Raw genomic sequence first — 16594 nt, 5'->3', positions numbered from 1 at the left:
CATAATATAGTAGAGAAACTGATAATTTTAATAAACTATAAAAAAAAAAAAAACGTGTAAATTGTATACCTAAATACATAATAATTGTACGGCCCGCGAGTTTTCAGCTACCTGCAACTCGATCGGAGTGTAGATATGTATTGTTCCAAGAAGTTTATGATCGTTAAAAACAGTCTTGGGCATCACGCGTTATAAAAATAGATACCGACTAATATGAGTTTATATTTATTTTATTTGTGATTGTATAACATTATACTTTTGTTATATATTTATATTTAATATATTATTTCATAGTAAATTAATAACAATCAACTCGTCTAACTCATGAATAATTCAAACAAGTGTCAAAATTTTATTTTTCTTTCTTTAGTATTGATTCCAATTCAACTTTCATATTATTTAAATTATTTATTTTCTGGTAGATATCTTTAATTAAGTCATTCTTTATTTTAATTCGTTCATTCATTTCAGATTGCTTATGGCTAAATTGTTCTTGAGCTTCCAAATTTTTTTTAATTATCTTATCGATTTCTTCAGTGGATTCTTGACGCAAGTTATTCAACTGACATTCAGTTGATTCAATTCTGTCAATAACAACGCATTTCGACTTTCTATTTCATTATTTTGTTCATCATAATCCTGTAATTTATTTTGAGTTAACTCTAAATCAATTTCATTTTTAGCTAAATTTTCTTTGAGCTTATTTGTCTCATTTACAAAATTATTTTTTTCGCTCATTAATCAATTGATTTTCTCTATTTTTAGTTTTAGTTGAATGTTATCTAATTGTACTTTAGTCATATAGAGTTCTGCTTCTAAGTAATTTTTTTGACTTTGTAGTTCATTTAACTGTGTTTTGAACCCAATCAATTTTGTATCATTTAATGTTAAAGTTTTTTCTTTTTCTAATAAACAGTCTTTAAGTGTTTTTGTTTCATTTATTAAATTATCTTTATCTGAAGTCAAAACAAAGATAGTCTTTAAATGTTGATCATTTTCTTCTTCCTGACTTTTTAAATTTAAATGCACAATATGTAGCTCTTCTTGTAAGTCAGCTAATTTTGTATCTATTTCTTCAAGACGCTGAGTTAAATCCACTTCCATTACAGTCTTTTCAGTTATTATTTTATTATTCATCTCTTCATACTTAAGTAATTTTTCTTGGTTAGCTGTAATAGCAATATCTTTATTTAATAAAGTATTCTCGAGCACATCAGTTTTATTATAAAAAGTTTTATTATCATTTTTTATATCTCTTTCTGTGGTTAAATTAGTAATGGTTTTCATGAGGCAGTTACATTTAGTAATGTATTCATCAAGTTCAACCTGTCTGTTATTACATTTTTCTTGTACTTCAATATATTTGATATTCATATTCTCAAGTTGTTGCTTAGACTTCTGGTGTAAATTGATTAATTTCAATTGGTTTTCACTGAGTTCAGATACTAAATTTGTATTCAATGTTTGTAATTCTTCATACTGTTTTTCACAAATAAGAACTTTTTCTTGCAAAGATTTCAAAGTATCATCACTTATACTTAAGCAATTTTGAAGTTTATTGGTTACATCTTCTAACTTATATTTTTCAACATTTAAAATAGATATTGTTTTTAATTGTTCATTTGACTTTTCCATTTGATTTTTTAACTCATTTTGTTCAATAATTAATTTTTCTTGAGTTTCTAATAAATTTGTTTCATTCATTTTTAGTTGCAGTACAAGATCTCGGTTCGCATTTGATAATTTAGTAATTGTTTCATTTAATTCTAATTCTAAAAATGACTTTTTATTTTTCATCTCGTTAAATTTTTTTTCCAAATTATCAATTGTGTTACTACAATTGTATAATTTTCCTTCGGATAAATTTAATATGTATTTATTATGAGATAAAGAATCTTCAAGGTTTTTTATTTATCACTAAGACAGTCTTTTTCATAGTTCAATTTTACAATTATTTCTCCTTGCTCATTGTATAGTTGAATTTAAATTTTCTAACTCAATATTTTCATTGTTCAAAACTTGCTGTACTTCAATAATTTCTTTCTGTAAGTTTTCTTTGGAATCTGAATAATCTGATATATCAACTTTTAATAGTTTAATGTCTTCTTCTTTTTTTAATAAAATGTTTTTCAATTCTTTTAATTTATGTTGTAAATCAGCACATTGATTTTCAGTATAATCAACAGTTTGTTTCAATTTATTATTTTCTTCAGTAGTTTGTTCAAATTGTATCTGCTTTGGATTTAAATCTTGGCCAATTTACTTTAATTTTTCTTCTAATTTATATTTTTCTACTTGTAACTGAGAAATGGTTTCAGTTAGTTTATTACATATAATAAGTTGATCATTAAAATCATTCTGTTTTTTTCTAAAGTATCTTGTAATTTTTCAATTTTTATTATACATTGATTATTTTGATTTTCTAATTCATTTTTCATATCATTAATTTGACACTGAAATTCTTCTTTCAAAGTTTTCATTTGTAATTTATTTTCTTTCAAATTTGTTTCTAAAGTATTATTATCAGCCAGGGCTATATTAAGTTGTTTATTTAATTTATTTAAATTTAATGTAAATTCCTGTACTTTCGCACTTAAATCTTTATTTTCAGAAGATTTTTGTTGCAAAACTTCATTAAGATAATTTATGATAAGCTGTTGGCTACATTGTTCTGATTCTAATGTTTTAATTACATATTTTTGATAGTTGATAAGGTCTAGTTGTTGTTCTATTTCATTTTTTTTACAAAGTAAAATTTCTTCAATTTTTGTTTTTTCATTTTTGACATTATTCAACTCATCAAGATAATATTTTAAACAGATTTGCATTTCATGATATTGTTGTCATTGAATTTTTTTTGTTGTGTTTCAATTTCTATTATTAAATCTTTCAAATGAGATTTTAAAAATAGCTTTTTTTGATACATAGTTTTCAATTCTTAAGTAATAATAGTAAGGTATTTTTCAGCCATTTTTTCTTCATTAAAAATGATATGTTTTTTATTTGCTAAGTTATCTTCAACACTTTTCATATTATTCTCTAAGTCAATATAGTTTTGATGAGATAATTTTTCTGAATTTGTATTACCGATTGTAAATTTTTTATTTTTTCATCATGTTCTTCAGTGTATTGCTTCAATTTCTGTATTAGTTTTGCTTAAAATTAGTTCAATCATAGTTTTTGATTTTTTAACAGAATCTATTTCAACAGACAAAGTTTCTATCTGTTTTTCTCTTTTATTTAACTTAAAGCACTAGGATTCAATATAATTTTTATTGTCTTTAATAGTATCTTTAAGATGCTTAATTTTTGGATTCTAAATTATTTTTTTTCGTTTGACACTCTTGAAGTTCTTTTATTTTGTTTGAGAGTTGGTCTATCAGTTCATCCTTGTGAGTTTCATTATCATTCAACTTTTTTTCTAATATAATTATCTTCTCATTCAATTCTTCAACATGTATTTTAGTCTAGAAAAACATTAAAAGAAAGAATAAATACAATTATGTGATATTATTACAGTAGTTATCAGATAATTAATTTGTAGACCATTTTAGTAATACTTGTTCTTTCATCAGTATGGTAGCTGATATAAATTAAAATATTGGAAATATATTTTAAATAAACAAATATTGTTATTTTAGTTTTATTTATTCTTGTTGGATGCATATATTTTTCTTTTTTCGGGTGTTACAAACATGCAACATGGTAATTTTGTATTCAACAATTGTGCTTTTAGCTAAATTATGTTATATTTAAAAGTTAATACGCTAGGCGGTAAAACGTTTATGTCTTATGAATGAAGCAACAAGACAATAATCTCTGCATGCTATTTTCCAGTAGAAAGGGAATGGTGTGTAGAACTGGTATATTTTCTATTAAAATAGAGTATTTATTTCACTTTAAAATTAGAATATAAATAAAAAATTTTTAGATGATCAAGATAATATTTTTACATTTAAGTTTGATAATACATACAAATTTGTATAGTATTACATTTATCCCCAAACACATAGAAATATAGAATACTTTAAAATATTCCTATTATTTAATAATATATCAAATAAAATTGTAATTAATAACTGATTATCCGTCAATGCATTAATGATTATTCAACTCTTTTTTTTTTCCATAGTATAGTGCTTCAAAAATTAATTTCTATAAAAGTATTCTGCCTGTATTATTTTGGTGCTTGCATAATACATTTTAATCTAAGTTAACATTATTTTTATATTCACCAATTTGTACCTTACTACTGAGAATGAAAAGTTCTCCTAAATTATTGTAGTACATGTCTGGTCTAGGCAAAAATAAATCTTCTAACAGTACAAATAGAAGAAAACTGTTAAAAAGCAAAAAGCTGACTTTTTAATATTATAATCAGAATATAATTTTGTATCATGACCATTTTTACATAAAAACCAAAGTAGTCACAATAACAGTCAAAATTTAAATAGTTTATCAGAAAAGTACCCAATATTTAATATACCAGGGGTAGGCTTAACAGTTGATTGATTTCAAAGTCAAACTTTCTGTGTTAGAAATTATTGTTATACATTTAGTAAAAATGTAATGTAGAAATATGTTAAGTATGTAACTATACATGTTTCAGATTTATCTATTTGTGTGGTCAATTTTTCACATTAAAATTATAAAATCTAAATACTGAGTTACATTTTCTTATTATAAATTAGAATAGCGTTTTTGTTGAGCATTCAGTAAATATTCCCCAGATTATTAAAAAAGGGAAAACTGTATGCAATATTACTTAAATTTTATTTCAATAGATCTAAATCCAAAAAAGTTTAGCCACAATTCGAATAAACTTATACCTACTGCATAATATAATACTATAACCTTATTAGAAAATTGTTGATCAAAAATTAATGTGGGATTTTTGTTATGTGAACACTAAGATATTAGTTAAGTCATCCGTGTATCAACTTCAAAGCCACAATTTATAGTCTTGAAAGACAGTTTATAATTAATCATAATTTACATACTTTTCCATTAAGTTCTTTATGTTTTTTATCAAGTTCTGTTATTTGCTGCTTTAATTCATTACAATTCATCTCCAAATCTATTTTGTCTCTAATTTTTTTATAATTGATGTATTATTTGTTTTATTTTCTGGAGACTGATTTCGTTTGGAATATTCTTTGATTTCATCTTTCAATAGTTGTAATATCTTATCTTTATCTTCTAATTTATTACCTAAATTATAAATTGTAAGTTAAATTCAATATATATATATTAAAGTAAAAACAATCAACTATTTTTAATTTATGTATTGTGAAAAAAATATAATAAGCCATTGAATATATACTAATAAATAATAATTTTTAAATTAATTCTAATCAACCTAGTACAATTTACTTTAAAATTAAACATTAACTGCTATTATTTTAAATTATATTATTATTTTTTAGTACTTACTAAATTTAGTATTAAAATCTTTTAGATACTTGACATTTTCAGCCAACTTATAGTTTTCTTCACATTCATTTTTATAATTTTCAGTAATATTATATTATAATAAGTAATAAGTATATTTTTCTTTCTCTTGATTTATTAAACATTGTGATTTTGGCGACTAAAAAAAGTTTATTAAATTAGGTATTTTATATATATATATATAAACTTATAAACAATATTATTAACTAAAAATATTAAACACATATAGTATCATTTATTATTTATCACCAACCAGTATCCAGTATGATTAAAAAAACTGGGTGACAAATATTCAATAATTAAAATAGGCTGGAGACCAAAATGTACTTTAATTAATAATTTCTGTGGACTAAATATCCGATATTAATATTTTCCTAGACTCCACTATGTTTTATCCGTCTTACATGCATACAAAATAGCAAATAATAATACTATATGTGGTACTTAGTAAGTTATGAGTACATAATAAATTATAATTTAAAAATTCACATAGCTAGCTTAAAAATATAAATATAGTAAAAAACCTAAGGGAGAACATAGATGTGTCTTTACCTTAAAGTTTGATAATAAGTTAATTTATTTTAATATTAATACACAAAACACACAATTTGAATGGTTGAGCATAAATATATAAATATCATTATGAAAAGACTTTAAAAAGTGGTCAATTAATTTTATAAATGTTAGTATTGCCTCACAAAATTCTTGTAAATAGCCTCGGCGCATTGATTTTGATCTGATTGGTGTGTCATTATTTGAACATATCTCTCTATATATATATATATATATACAATTATTACTTTCAACAAATAAATTTAAATTTAAAAATATAAATATAATCTTTGGATTTACCTGAAATGTTAATAGAAGTAGGCTTAGAATCACTTATTAACATAAGTGCTTCAGAAATATTTTTTTTGGTGAACAATAAGGATTGTGTAGCTTTTAAGAAATTTGCTAATAATTCTTGCTCTTCATTATCCATTCTTTCACTCAACTGATTTTTCTGTATTTGTCGTTTGTGCATTTTAATAATGCATGTAGAAAAACCACGACACAAGTGTAAATTGAATTTTCTACATTGTATAATTCTTCATACTTTTGGATTTCAAACTCACAATAGTTCAGTTTAAATTTTTTTTATGTTAATATAAAAAAAAAATTTCTTTAACATTATAAAAATACCTTTTATAGTGTTACAAACTTGAGTATTTTCTGTGCTCAAAGTTGAACAATATTTTAAGCAAAATTTATAAAATTAAAAAAATCAAAATATATTTAATATTTTATAATAATATATTTTAATTAGTAATACAATATTGCCAAGTTGCATAGAAAATTAATTCAATTTTGTTCATTAAAATTGTATGGTCCATTAAATTATTTTTAAGATCTCATTATCACATTATTGATTCCTTAAATGTTTGTGATTGTTTATACAACTTGGCATTAGTACTTATGTTAAATTTAATAAAATGGTAAGCAAATTAATATTGTAGTAAGGTTATATAAAAAAAATATTAGTTTTTTGAGTTATCTGGATTATGTTTTAGATATAATAAATTAAATACAATACTTACACATTATCAACAAATTGTTTAAACGATGTACTGAATACAAGATTTTTTATATTTGAGTATTCATTGTCTTTAAATTCGTCAAATAAGCATACCTGAAAATTATTAAAAATAATATTATATTATAAAGATAACTGGTATATAATTTGTTATAATTTTTATCAAATAACACTATATGAATCACTAATTGCAAAAAGGAGGCATGTTCAATGTTTGACAAAATCAAGTTATCACTGAATTTGCATTTCTTTACCTTAGATACATATTTTGTGTATAAACTGTAACGGAAATATACGCCTCTAATATTTATTTTTAGTGCAAAAAGGGGACTTCTTAGTCTTGTATAGACAATTTTTTTAAATTAGTTAAGTTAATATTATATAAAATAAGATCAGCTACACAAATCAAAAACAACAATTAATTAAATTTCAATTGATGAGAAAATTAAATAAATTGATTAGTTTATACTATTATACTGTATTTAGTAGCCAAAACATTATTGTAATATGACTATTGTGTTTTGTACTTATGTAGGTGTAATAGGTGTGCATAAAATAGTAAAAATCAATTATTGGCTCAATAAAAACAAATAATATGTAATAAGTATATGTATAGCGAGAATGAGAACTTATTTTTCGAGTCTAGATTATATGAATTCTGTCTAAATTCAAATTATAAATTTTGACCCTAAAAGATGAGAAAAAACACTATTAACATTCGACTGACTTACCCAACGAAGAAAATTAGATTCGAAATTTTCCATTTCGATTTCAAAATATCAGGTTTGTGAATATTCATTAATATACACGTATTGAATGTTCATTTGTATTATTTGCGCGTTTGTAAAGTACACGAAAATTACGGAGCAAACGAGACGACTATAAGCAGTAGCAATATTCGTTTTTGATATAACCGTTAAAATAGTAAACATTAAATAGTTATAGTAAATACGTTAAACCGTAAACATAATATAACACTATGACGACCGATCAGTGTTGTATTTCTTATCACAGTCAAATAATACAATACACTCATTACATTATTTACATTATTAATATATTATATATTTGTCTATGCAATATTCACAAAATTAACTTTTTATAAATTGATAATTTAATAATCGTATTATAGTAAATATATTTTAGTGTTGTCTGTTAAACCTATTTAATTTTTAAAAATATGAAACTTCTATGAACAATTATTTATTATATTTTTTCAAGTCTTTGGTATTTAAATTCAAAATTTTATAAATTTTTAGCCAGAAAGTAATAACTATGTTTTCCGTTTTGAAAAATGTTATACAAAATTTGATCTTCAAACAGTTAAGGAAAAAATGTTCCAATGTACAGTATAGATTCTATAGAATGTATAGATAAACAGATGCCTAGTTATGTTATACAATCTATACAGTATGGTCTGAGGATGACGTTGTAGTGGTTGACAGACACTGGTCAAAAAGATGAGAATTTTTTGTAAACCAAAAATAGCTTAGCATAATTTATATAGTTAGTTTAAGATTTAACTTTTAATCGCGCCTAATACGAATTACACCTAAATCTTTAACACCAATAATCAACGAGACTCCGCTGTAAACGTACTGATAAAAAAAAGTTTTTGGACATTTTGATTACATAACTCATGGCATAATGTTATTATTATCTAGCAGTACTCTTATGAGTTATGACAGTGGTGTATTATAATTTATAATATCATTGTAATTATTTCATTAATATTAAACAGAAATGTGATATAACTATACGAATAGAAATTATTAGTTACTTATTATACTAATAAAAATAGATACTTTTGATAAACTTATTCGGAAAAAATTGAGTTCGTTGGCAGTTATTTTACGTTAAACAAAAAAATAGATAAATATTGTCGTGTATTCCATATGGCCACTGCAGCGGCAAACGAATTCGTGACGTCACGGGCAATGTCAAAATTCGCCGCAACTAGCGAACGGGTTGTCTCACAGACGAATTTTAGTGATATCATTTTTTTTCGTCGTAGTATGTACTATAATTTCAGCCAAATAAAATTGTTGAGTTGGATAGTCCTTTAATAGCTCATTTTCTTGGCCGTTACACTTATACACGTTTTGGCGACACGTCCATTTAATATAACTGAGTTAATTTCGTGTTGAATTTGTTGGTTTGTTCAGCGCTGTTTGTAAGAACTAAGAGTTACGAGTTGGATTGAATACATGTCTCCCATATTACTAAGTTAAATGAAGAAAATAGTCTTCCTAGTTCCTTGTGGTTAATCAATGTTAAAAGATACACTTTCGTGAATTAATGTCACACGGAATAAATGATGTTGTACGGGTCAGGCAAGGCTAGAGCGCGCCAGCTAGTTGGTTTAAGTCTGGTCTCTGTGACCTCGTCTGGCCTGCGGCCGCCGTCGACGGTCTTCTCGTCGTGTTCTTCCGTGGGCCGTGACCGTGCGAGTGTCGTCTCTTTCGTCTCATCGCGAAGTGCGCACGTCACGTACTTTTAAAAAACCGTGAGGTTAACGTCGTGTTTTATTATTGTGGTGCCGCGAAGCGCGTATGGGCCGCCTTGTATACCTCTACGGTCGTTTCTTATATATTATTGTCATCCGTCGTATATGGAAAACGTTCACTTTGTACGGTTTATTGTTTAAACCGCTTAACGTGGGCACTTTGTACGATCGGGTAAAAATGTTCACTTCAAAATGCGGACACTTTATACTGCTGATTGCTATCATATACAAAAAGGACATATTGTAAATATAAATTATACGCCTAAGTAGTAAGTATGAATTATGGCAATTACTAAAATGTGAAAATTGAATAAAAATTCATCGATATTACAAATTTACAAACGTTAAAAAATATAGTATATTAACAAGTTAAAATAATCAGTTTTTTAATTTTTACCACTATATATTATCAAAATGTATGTTAAAAAAGTAAATTAAAAACGTGTACAGTATAAATAAATAATAATATTGAAAAAATCGTTAAAACCTACATATTATGTCGTATATAATATAGGTAGTCAATACAGGTAGGGAATTTAAAAGTTCAAAACTTATTATTTTCTTTTTTTGATGATAGTTACTTAAATTTAATAATTTATTATTGACACCAGCATTGGATTTTTCTCTTATATGAATTCCAAGGAGAGTTTCGTTTTGAACAGATGCTATTACGAATTGTTTATATTTTATGCATACTTAATGTATATAATAGTACAAAGTGTCCGCGTTCTGCTATCTTAATTTTTACTCGACCGTATAAAATGTCTGCGTTTTGCACTTAAAATCCTCGACCGTACAAAGTGACCTAGAACCGTCGTATATAGGTAATTATTTAACCGAACGACGCTTTACGAATTTTGTTTCATTTTATGATTCACGTAATTCATGTTGTTGTGTCGCGTTGTTCGTAGTCGGGCATTTGTGTGGTCTTTACCGTTGTGCACTTGATAAAATAATAATATCATATATTATGATACTGCTGTCACCTTCCACCGCATTGTTTTTTTTTTTATTTATTATTGCATGCCCAAATTAAGGGACATATTATTATGTGTCATTGGACACACCCGTCTTGGATTCAATTTTAGTCTTCTTTTCGCCGGCTAGTACATAAAATCAAATCGCCGTGTACAGTCCATAACCAGATAATCAGGTCAGTTGTATCATCACTCATTTATGTATTCTTTTTTTTTTGTATTATCACACGACGATTGTTGTGATCAATATCGTGTGTATTTTTATGTATGTGCATATACATTTGTATTGCTGATATTATATTCGTGATTATTTATTGTTTTAAGTTACTGTTCTTTGTATTTGGCGTTAGAACTAACATATTTTTAAGTCGCTCTCGTGTATATAATATAGTTCCTAATTATTATTCTGATATACATAATAAATCTTGTACAGTCCAATTTACGGAAATTACTGTTTTTTATTTTATAATTATATATTTATATATTGAGTTGGTAGTAGAATCAGGGCCATAGAGAGAAAAGTTCAGGCCCGGGAGAAAAATACTTAAGGACCCCTCCTATTACTATTTATTCAGAAGCCACCACAGAGATTTGATTATTTATTATTTTGATTATTTTATCATTTGGTTAACATACCAAATTTGTTTGGTTAGCTAAAATTTGTAAATAAGCAAAAATTGTTCGAATTATATTAATTACGTTGCCTCTTTTTACGGGCCTTCTAAAATGATTGGGCTGGGGAGGAATCCTACCTTTCCTCCCCCCACCCTATTGACAAACCCGAGTAGAATATCCCACCACGAAAAAAAACAGCCGAGATACATTCTCATTTATTTAAATCGGATATCGCGACAAACAAATGTGATGGAATGAAATATCGTACATTTTCTTCTAGAAATCAGGGGAATATGAATTGAATATTAAGAAACCGTTTGAACAGTCAGCATTTAATTCCAGCAGAAGTGTGGTAAATTTATATAATTACTTATAACTAATTGAATTTTACCATTTAACCTACTTTTATTATACGATTATAACGTACGATAATATCCGTTTCTTAAGTTCGTATTCATTTTGCCAAGTTGATTTAAGGTTACTTCGAATAAAAACGATTATTTCAATAGCTTTATCCTAAAAGTTAACTCACGGAGCATTTAGCGGAAGTTTTTCATTTGAGTATCCAGAATACATCCTAGGTGTGAATAACCCGGTTATCATAACCGACTTGACAAATCCGCCACTCCGTGTAGAGTTTCTTAGCGCTCAATAGTACTAATAGTCATACCTGAATTGTATTTTGGTCTTAGGATCTTAGTTATATTTCAATTTAAGATTAGTGAAGAAATGAAACTGAAAATGATGGCTTTCCGCCGAATATTGCCGGGATAAGTACTATTGTCCGTACCGATTAGTAAACATGTCGTTCTTCGGTTGTCCGTTTGTGCTTACGAACAGATTTGGCGGTAACAGTCGTTATTTGACTTATCTCGGACTATGTCATATTTATTCCTAACTTGTGGTGGTGTTACCATCCCTGTCTTGTTGTATATATAGTTTTTGTTTTATGTATCGATATACTCGGGTGTGCATGGTTCGCTGCGTTGTTATTGGCTGTTTGCCATTGTATATTCTGAAGACTGTTTTCGTGTCGTAATGGGTATGACCCGTTACAATATGCCAGAGGTTCACTATCAAAAATATTTCCCAAAAATGTTTGTATTTAATTCCTTTAAGCTAAAGTCAGTTAACAAAAATGTATGCTTATCTTGGGATAGTATCTACTTTGAATTCTATGGAATAAAATCTAAAGAATATAAAAATTAAAGGGTTTCTGAAAGTTCTGAATTCTAAAACTTCTGTACATTTTGAGGATCTAGTGACTACTGAAGGAATTCTATTTTAAGAATTTTCATTAGTATTGCTGGCTCCGGGACTGGAGACGATCATACATAGATATTTTTCCAATTGCAATCATTAGAGTTTAAGTCTATAATCAGGTTCATTTAAGTTGAAATAGAACACAAACATAAGATTATAAAGTAGATCATAATATTTAATTGTTGAAGACGACCTAAAAATCGACGACCAAAATCTAAAGATTTTGTGTCTCAAAACTATGCTGAACACTTCATCCAGTCGTTTTATAGTTGATATCCGCAAGTAAAGATTCTAATTGTATACACTATCAGCAGGTCTTTGTCGATAGGTTTTTGTGAAAGAACACAACTGACAGCATAATTGCTTGTATCATACACGAGATTAAACGTTCTTAAAAAATCCAGATACTGTAAAATTTGAGTTAGTATTAAACAAATATATTTAGCGTTTAAGAAGGTTGTTGACAAAAATTACGACAACACCTATAATATCCATTTTTAATAGACTACGAATGGTATTTCAATCTGTCCATAAGGATTTATAAGCATTAGTGCCATATTATTTTAATTTTCTCAACAAATACAAAATTCTGTTATACTTGAAAAAGGGTTATTTTGTCAAATTAACTTCCATAGACTTGATACTTAACCTTCCCGTTAACATTTGGTTTCTCGCCTTCTCGGAGATAACTAAAGAGGATAATCCCACAATGAAACACTGGATACTTCCTTTAGGGAAGTTCTATAGGGTATCCTTTTATTCCATTATCTCTTATCGATATCTTTGAGATAGGCAATATGATTTCTTGTTAATTTGGTACACCACTTCAAATGATCGAATTTTATTATGAGCTACTGCTGTAATTGCGATGATGTTATCTTTCTTTAAAAGAATAAATCGGAATATTTGTAAGTTGGACAATAATAATAAGTTTTCATCAGAATTTAGATGGTTCAAGTAAAAAGCTTCCTGTTGCTAAACTTTTATTCTGATACCATCAGCATGATTTCCTAGTAATTATTATATTTATTTCGTTGAAGTCTTCAAATATCAACTGATCTAATTGAAGAATTTTTATTTGAATATGATTTTCTATTGTTTTAATTAGAGTGAAGCCAAAACGGTCTGGTTTCTGACTACAATAACATAATTTCTTCCCTCATGTGATGTTTTGATTGTCAATCAGCTTATTTAAATTAACTGCTAAATTTTCTGCAAAGATTTCCATGCAAGGTTGAAGTATTAATTCTGAATGGTTTGTGAGTATTAAATCATTTCTCTAGTAGCTTCTTATTGCTTCTTACACTACAATAAATGGATTACCTAATATCTCTTCATACCGTACCAGAATATTAAAATGTATAAAATAAAACTTATAAGGTAATATCTTGCATTTAAATATAACGCAGAATATATATTTAGTCTTATATCAGGCGATTTTTCAATATAGATATTTGGTGTGGGGTAGTTTATCCTGAAATTCGTTAAAACCATTGCAACTTCAACAATATTAAATTATAAAAAATTATCTAAAAAGATGGGCTTACAAAAATTTATTGATAAATCTCTTTATAAGATATAATCATAAACTTGAATAATAATGGTTATAACTAGTAAATAATAAATAAACCTTTATTTAAATGACTATTATTATTATTTATTTAATTCTAGTGTCCAAACACCTGAATGTATCCTCGAGAACCAGTAACCCAAATAAAATGTAGATTATTCAGATACAACACTCTACAAAAGAATAGTGTTGTTAGGCTATTGCCCATCATATTACTTTTAATGATAGTTAAAGATTCTAAATGATTTTTAAATTTGAAAATTCCCATCGTTATTTAAATACATCACATTTTTTTAGATGAATAATCATAAAACTATAAAATAAATCACACTATAATATTTACATAGGATAATAATTTATTTAATGGTAAACAAATTCAATTTACAAATACATAAATTAACATTTAGTCTAATACAATTACTGAATACTTTCATAATAAGAAATACATTTAAATAACATAAACATCATCAGTCTCGTAACCAGGTGAACATTTTAACACTTACACAAGTCATATTATAATGGTTGGGTACAATTAATTGAATATAATATTTGATAGTTTAATTTACATAAGAGAAGAAAAATAAGAATTAAAATAGAATAGTTGAAAAAATTTTTCATATATAATCTATTTAAGAACAAAGCCTTCTCTTTGCAGATACATTCAAGATGTATTAAATTTTAAAAGAATAATAAGATATGCTACGCATAAGATAAATACATATTTAAATCCCATTAATTAATTGTACTCAAATATAACTTAGTGAATATGTTAACAAATAATATTACTTAAATAAATATTACTAATAGTATAAATTCGCAAAAAAAATGTATACAAATTAATTTTACTGTAAATTATAAGTTATATAAGTATTATACTAACAAAATAGAAAATTATTAGAAAATAATTATTATAATAGAAAAATGCTTTTATTGGAAACAATAAATATTAATTTAAATTCATATTAAAAAAGTAACCTATTTTATACTCAACAAATAATAATAAGTAATAACACTATGGTAAAAAAAAAATAATACATTATAATGCAAAAAAAAAAAAAGTTACAGAGTAATAAACTATTATCTAGGTATGTACAATGAACAACAAACATTTACGGCCAATTATGTAATTCTAAAAAAGTTACACGTAGTATGCTTTTCTGTATTCATGGGGCATTATACAATCATAATCAATCAAATATTGTTGTTTGTCATGCTGTTGCTCTATATAGCTGGAAAAATACAATAATAAAAAATTAAAAAAACTTATAAAACATAATGAAAAAAAATGTTGACACTAAATATATAAACCCACAATGCAAATTCATAGTTTTGTATTTATATTTTATAAAAGGTTAAACATTTTATGTTGTATACTCATTTTGTTTGCATGATATATATTTAATTTAAAGTTTAAAATTTGAACTGCAGTACATGGATTATTTTGAATATAAATATAATTTAGTAATATAGGTAAAATTACAAATAAATAACAACTTATTCTACTTACTGGAGTAATCCTCTAATAAATTCAACAGCGTTAGGTACAAAGTTATCTAAGACATCCTTCACTAAGTGGAAAAGTTTGGGTAGTTTCACTGTAAAGATTCATATTGTACATACATTAAAAAAAGTTACTAATAAATGTGTAGATATGATTTTAAAAAATATACTAACTAATAAATCTGAGGAAGTGAGGAAGTCCATAAATGTGACACATGGATATGCCAGTATTGTTATTTAAAACCTGAAACATGAGACAAAAATTAATTTTAAGTTTAGCGGAACTCTGGTCATCAAAACTAAATCTTAATTAATTTAAATGTAATTTTGTTTTAATTGTTATTTAATAGAAGAATAAATTGTATATAAGTATGTCAAGTATACCTAAGAGCATAATTTTCTATTAATAATTTCTAGCAATATTAAACATACTTTTTTTAAAAAAAATCTTAATCAAGCTATTATTATTGTTAAACAGCACGTCACGGCGAGTGGCTGTCGGCGGGCCTGTTGTTCGACCGCCACTCACCGTGACGCGGTGACGCTGTTTAACAAAAATAGCTTGTTTAATATTTTTATTAATATTTAAAAAACTAAACGTTGTATTGAAATTCTGATACTTGTATCGTCTTAAACACATAAAACCACATATTTATACGTAAATTAAATTTCAAAAATAAAATATTTAAGTTCGTTGTTTGAAACAAGAGACTTTTACGCGTATAAGATAAGCAATTGCGACGAATAAGGCCCAATGACGTCACACATCTTTTTTCAAATGCTCATAACTTATTGGATAATGTGAGTAGAACCATAAAATCTATACCATTATTCTTATAATTGAATATTCTTTCGAATAAAAACAACTTATTTTTTGTGTTGTGCTCCTTTAAAAATACAAACATTTTAATGCGTATCTCGTGATACAATAAGATTTTAACTACTTATTACAAAATTAGTAAACATTTACTATCTCTTAAATCCTTTTATTTAACTTTTTAAGCTATTGCATAGCGGGCCTGGCGTGGTGACTGAAAAACAATTTTTCGTAACGAAAAAGTGTGACCGTAAACGCTAAGCTCTCCCTCTGTCAACCGCGCGGTGAACCGAACCAGTGTTGCCAGATGGTACGATCC

The 16594-nt window shown here is 26.2% G+C and overlaps 1 protein-coding gene and 1 pseudogene across 11 annotated transcripts in view; both read right to left on the bottom strand.

The window, feature by feature from the left end:
• Positions 1-322: 322 nt before the first annotated feature.
• Positions 323-7791, bottom strand: LOC113548535 (annotated as a pseudogene).
• A 7148-nt stretch (positions 7792-14939) lies between these two features.
• The window catches only part of LOC113551707 (serine-rich adhesin for platelets-like), a 54440-nt gene continuing 52785 nt past the window's right edge, over positions 14940-16594 (bottom strand). For all 11 annotated transcript variants that reach the window (XM_026954114.1, XM_026954166.1, XM_026954139.1 and 8 more), the window contains 3 exons: positions 15633-15702; positions 15466-15553; positions 14940-15187 (listed from right to left, as the gene is read on the bottom strand). In XM_026954114.1, coding sequence (XP_026809915.1) covers positions 15097-15187; positions 15466-15553; positions 15633-15702 — 249 coding nt within the window. In that variant the 3' untranslated portion in view covers positions 14940-15096. The remainder of the gene's footprint in view (positions 15188-15465; positions 15554-15632; positions 15703-16594) is intronic.

The sequence above is a fragment of the Rhopalosiphum maidis genome, chromosome 4, assembly GCF_003676215.2.
Source record: "Rhopalosiphum maidis isolate BTI-1 chromosome 4, ASM367621v3, whole genome shotgun sequence".
Classification (NCBI taxonomy): domain Eukaryota; kingdom Metazoa; phylum Arthropoda; class Insecta; order Hemiptera; family Aphididae; genus Rhopalosiphum; species Rhopalosiphum maidis.
Note: the sequence above shows the minus strand (reverse complement) of the source record. Positions and strands in the feature narration are given on the sequence as shown.